A 5,244-nucleotide genomic window follows, 5' to 3' on the forward strand; every position below is an offset into this window, starting at 1 on the left:
AGCCCGTGTCCACTTGAGTGCTGGGACTGCCTGTGAGCCTCCCCGCCGGTGGGCACCAAGCATCAGACTTGGTCTTTAAAATCTGAGATCCTGATTTTATTTATTTATTTTTAAGATTTATTTATTTATGCATACCAGAACTGGGGCGCAGACCAGAGGTGTGGGGGTGAGAGGACTCACCAGAAACAGAACAGGCAGAGCCACTGAAATCCACTGCTGAGGGGAGCAGCGGGGAGACAGGAGAGGTGCGCCACGCCCTGTGGGTACCTCCCTGGCCGGGAATTGAACTCGGGCCGCAGCGGCTAGAGACAGCTTCACAGCGCTGTGCGTAACCCCTTGCGCCACCAGGGAGTCCCGGTCCTGGTTTTTAATGTCTGTTTTAACAAACAGAACCAGAGGCAGGTGCAGCAGCTGCCTCCCCGGACGGGGTGGGGGTATCTCTGTGGGTGCCTGGCTCGGCGGGGGGATGGTCTCTGCAGGTGCCTGGTCGCCTGCTCTCGTGGCTGCTGTCCTGAAATCCCTTCGTAGGCAGCTGAGCTTCTAAATTGCTTGTCACCCTGTTTTTATTTGAGCTCTGATGGGAACCGCTGGGCGGTGGGGCTGGGGTGTTCAGGCCTCAGCACACCTGCTCTGTGGTCATGAGAAGGGGCCACGTGGCCGGGGAGGCAGAGAGGGGCACAGCAGGGCTCGCCCCACCTCCGCAGCCTTGTGGAAGCTGCCTGGCCGGGTGCGGGCCTTGCTGGGGGCAGCTGAACCAGCTGTCTCACCAGCAGGGGCTGGACCCGGGCCGATGGCTCAGGTGCTTTAAGAGCTGCTTCTGTGGGTCCGACTCTGGACCTACCTCCCCTTTGTCCGGACACCCCCCACCACGCCCTCCTGAGCCTCCAGACCCAATTTTTCCACCAGCTTGCATTCCCATTGCCACACCTGCTGGAAACGCGTGTCGTTTCTGCTGCACCTTTAAAGGGCATTCCCTAGTTTCCTCAGCCCAGACTCTGGTCCCCAAGGGTTGCAGCAAGTCTGATTCCCATGTTCATAGGAAAGCGCCTCAGGGAACCCTTGTGGATCGCGCGTCCTTCATCCCAGAGACTAAGCCTCGCCGCGGGCGGGGGGCTGCCAGGCTTCCAGCAGCCAGGAGGGTGGGCCAGGCCTCCTGTCCTCCACTCACAGCCTGGTGTCTCCCCACCGCCCCTCTGCCATGCACTGGTGGGGAATCGAGTCTCATAAAGCGATTTCCACATCCCCTCAGAGCAGCAGAGGTCGCCCTAAGTTGAGGCGTAAAAATGGGTGTACAGCTCTCGCTATATTTTTATTTTAGCCTAAAAGTCACATCTGAAATAACAGAAGAGCTGAGGTTTGACAGGCCCAAAAACCTGTCGCTATTTTTCAGTTTTAAAATGTGAGGTATTTAAAGCAAACATTTTGTATTGCGTTACATTTTTGTTGCGGTGACGGTGGTTTACAGCACAGGCTGTGACTCAGGGTGCAGGGTCTCCCCTCTTAACTGCGTATCACCCCCAGAGCCCAGCCCCCCCCCCAGAGCAGACATTGTTTCAACCTGAGTCTGAGGCCAGCATGGCCCGACGGGGCTCCTGGGCGGATGTGGCTCCTGCTCCTCCCCTCAAACTGTGAATCTGGCTTCTCCAGGGAGCTGGGGTGTTTGGGGAACACAGCAGGGCTGGGCGCACACTCCTGAGGGGCCTGCAGGGGGGCGCTGCTGCGCTACTGGCCACCCGGCACTTCGCTGAGCCTCCCGGCGGTGACGATCTGCCATCCACAGCACACATGAGAGCGTGTGCACCCATGTACACCCGTGTGCGCCCAGGATGGCACTTGATGCGCGGCACGTGGTGCTGTTCTGCTCCAGCCCAGGCCAGCGGGCCACAGCCCCGCCCTCAGCCCCTCCCTGTGCGCACCCAGGCGTCTGCTGCTCTGCCCGCCCGCCTGCTGGGCGCAGGCCGTGTCTTCCCCTCGGTGGGTCCCTGCGTGCGTGGGGCGCCTAGGCCGTCCAGGACCATGTGGGGATGCTGAGTCGCGGCCGCACGGCCTCCCCTCCAGGCATCCCATTATCTCCTGTTCCACCCCGAGAATGGTGGGTCCCACCTGCTCGGCCAGGCTCCTGGCCACCATTCCCCACTAGCCGTCAGGGTTGCCCATGACCAGCGCCTGGGAGCTCCCTGCAGGGTCAATGGCTGGAGGCACTGGGGTGACCCTGGGTGCCCACACGCTGGGGCCAGAGCCCGCTGGGGTTCCATCCTGCCCACGACACAGAGAGGCTTGCTGCGGGGGTGGCCCCCCCTTTGCCGCCCAGGCGGCGCGGGTCACAGCCCCCTGGACAAATGGCCCGGCCCTCTAGCCACGCACCACGTCACTGCCCGAGGGCACAGCCTGCCAGACAGCAGAGTCCAGTGCCTGCTCTCTCCACGGGGCTGCTGTCTGCCCCACCCTGCACACCTGAGGTGGGGCGGTGGAGCCAGTGAAGCGCTGGTGGCCAAGGTGCGGCCAGGGGCTGGCTGCGGACGGGTAGGAGAGCCGTGGGCGCCACTGGATCCCCAGGAGCCGCTGGAGAAACCACTCCGGTCTGCCCCCCCCACCCCCGGCTGGTGTACACGGCTGGGAGCCGAGTCGGGATGTCTGGGGGCTATCCTGCAGCCAAGTGGCCTTTAGGTCTTGACCCAGCCCTTCCGTCCACTCTGTGATCTCTCCTCTGTGGGCTTCCTCTCAGGCCTGCGAGACGCCAGATTGTGGCCTGTCGCAGGAATGGTGTCTCCTGCGGTGGGGTGACCCAGGGGGCCCCACGGCCAGGAGGTGGGCTCCTTGACTTCTGGGCAGACACGGGGCCTGAGGACGCGTCAGGGACCCAGTGCAGAGTCCAGGAAGGCACCCTGAGGGCAGCTGTCCCGGGGAGGGGGACGGGAGGCCCCGAAGGGGGCTGCAAGGCAGGGTAGTAGGGAGAAGGCCAGGGCGCCGGGTCCAGGGCCCGCTGGCATGTAGAGGGAAGGCAGGCAGCGCCGCAGAGCATCATGGGGCACCCTGAGGACCTGCCGGGCTGCGCTGCTGTTGGGGGCTCCTCCGCCTGCCCTGACTCAGCTCTTCATGCTCCGTTGTCAGACTGCAGGACCCGGGGGCAGTTCAACGCCTTCTCATACCACTTCCGAGGCAGACGGTCTCTGGACGTCAGCTACCAGGACGACAGGCCGATCGAGGGAGCCGGGGACCAGCGGGGCCCACGCGCGAGCAGGTAGGGCATCTGGGGCGTGGAGAGGCGGGCCCTCTGGCTCCACAGTCCAGCCTGCTGCCCCCGGCCCCTGAGGGCTGAGCACCCTTCTGCTCCCGCAGCCACATGGGGAAGCACCGCGAGCGCCCCAGCAATGCCACGGACCCCGCCCTCGAGCACCTGAAGGCCCCAGGGACCAGCGACTTCAAGGAGTTCGTTCTGGAGATGCAGAAGACCATCACGGACCTGAGAAGACAGGTGCCCTGCCAGGGCTCCCCCTCGGCTTCCCTGGCACCCCTGTCCCGCTTCCACGGGCGCCCTCGTCCACCTGGTGCCCCTGCTTTTCGGGGCCTCACGAGCTGCTCCCGGGTGTCGGGACGGGATGCTCAGGCTGCAGCCGTGCGGTGAGGGGGCCCAGGGCTGCTCGGCCCAGGATGCTGCCTGGAGTCCTCGCCAAGATCCAGCTGGGAACGGACAAAGGGCCGCGGGGAAGCTCCAGCCTCAGGCCGTGCTCCTGGGAGGGTGTGGAGGGCGGCCCCTTGGGTGCGGGGAGGGACAGCTGGCTGCGCTCAGCCAGCGGCTCCTCTGCGCTGACCTGGCATGTCTCCCCGGATGCAGATCAAGAAGCTCGAGTCCCGGCTCAGCACTTCTGAGTGTGCCGATGCAGATGGCGAGCCCCACGCCGAGGGCTCCTCGTGGAAGAAGGACGCGTGCACTGCCTGCGAGTGCCACGTGAGTTCAGCCCACCCCAGCCACTGGCCACGCCCCTGGCCACTGGCCATGCCCAGCCACAGGCCACACCCTCTTCTCCACTGGCCACGCCCAGCTGTGCCCTGCACCCACCCCAGCTCCCCACTGGACCCAAGCCCCACCCAACTCCCCACTCCCATGCCCCCCAGGCTCCTGCTTGCGTGGTCTCCCCGAGAAACCAACTGAAATCATCCACAACCCCCCACCCCGTCAGCCCCAGGGCATTTGTACCCGCCAGGGAGGAGTGTTGGGGGAGAAGTGGGCCAGTGGCTGGGGTCCAGCTGCACCCCCGCCAGGTGGGAAGCTCAGGGTAGAAGGTGAGGAAGAGGGAGGACCGGCCACTATGGAGAGCTTCCTGCAGTGTGGGGCGGGCTCTGCCCCTGGCCTAGGCACAGGGAGGGACCCCAGTGTCTCTTGTGCTGGTCTGGCTTGGGAAGGACCCAGCCAAGCAGGGTCATCGTCTCCTCCAGCTGCTCCGGAGCCCATCTTCCTCATTTGGGGCCCCAGGGTCAAGGCAAGGCGGGCAGGTGCCTGAGGTCCTGGGGTCACAGAGCGAGGGGACCAGGGAAAAGGACAGTGGAGCCCGGAGCCCCAGACCCCACTCCAGCCTAACCCCACTCCTGTGTCACAAATCCGGCCGAGGCGGTGGGCACGGGGCGCCGTCCCCCAGCCTGACCGCTGCGCTGCCCCCAGGACGGGCACATCACCTGCTTCGTGGAGGCCTGCCGGCCGGCGGACTGCCCAACACCTGTGAGGCTGGAGGGAGAGTGCTGCCCGGTCTGCTTGCCGTCCAGTTCCGAGCAGCAGCCCTAGGCGCCAGGAGCTGCTGGCCCGTCGGTCCCGCCGTCCAGGACCGGAGTGGGAGGCCGCACCGGAGTGGGACAAGGAACCACCACGAACTGGCCCTCTGGCCTGGCCGGAGCCGTGGGGGCTGCCGTGGGGCCGGGCAAGACTGCGCGGGGGTGGGGTGGGGTGGGCAGACACGTGTCCTAACTCACGTTAGATTTCTCAGGTTTATTTAATTTTCTAATGAAAAACTGGTGCTTCTATTAAATCGCACAGTTAAGCCACACCTGCTCCTCCATTGCTTCGCCGCGTTCCCCATGGGGGAGCGTGCCCAGGAGCAGGGCCTGGGGTGGGTGGGTCCGGCCGGGCAGGCATCTGCTGGGGTTAGGGTTAGGCCCGCCTCCCGCCCTGCCCCGCGCCCGACCCGTGCCAGGCCCCGCCCCGCACCCTCCCGCCTTCTTGGGGCCGAGCTCAGACCTTCTGCTGCCGCC

The 5,244-nt window shown here is 65.2% G+C and overlaps 1 protein-coding gene across 1 annotated transcript in view; it reads left to right on the forward strand.

Moving 5' to 3' along the window:
* The window catches only part of PXDN (peroxidasin), a 30,050-nt gene extending 24,998 nt beyond the window's left edge, over positions 1 to 5,052 (forward strand). The window contains 4 exon segments of the mRNA XM_037526910.2: positions 3,112 to 3,241; positions 3,340 to 3,475; positions 3,836 to 3,949; positions 4,661 to 5,052. Of these exon segments, the coding sequence (XP_037382807.1) occupies positions 3,112 to 3,241; positions 3,340 to 3,475; positions 3,836 to 3,949; positions 4,661 to 4,780 (500 nt within the window). The 3' untranslated portion in view covers positions 4,781 to 5,052.
* The last annotated feature ends 192 nt before the right edge of the window (positions 5,053 to 5,244 follow it).

Source organism: Talpa occidentalis, unplaced genomic scaffold (genome assembly GCF_014898055.3).
Source record: "Talpa occidentalis isolate TD23 unplaced genomic scaffold, MPIMG_talOcc4v2.1 talOcc4.5, whole genome shotgun sequence".
In the NCBI taxonomy this organism is placed as follows: Eukaryota; Metazoa; Chordata; class Mammalia; order Eulipotyphla; family Talpidae; genus Talpa; species Talpa occidentalis.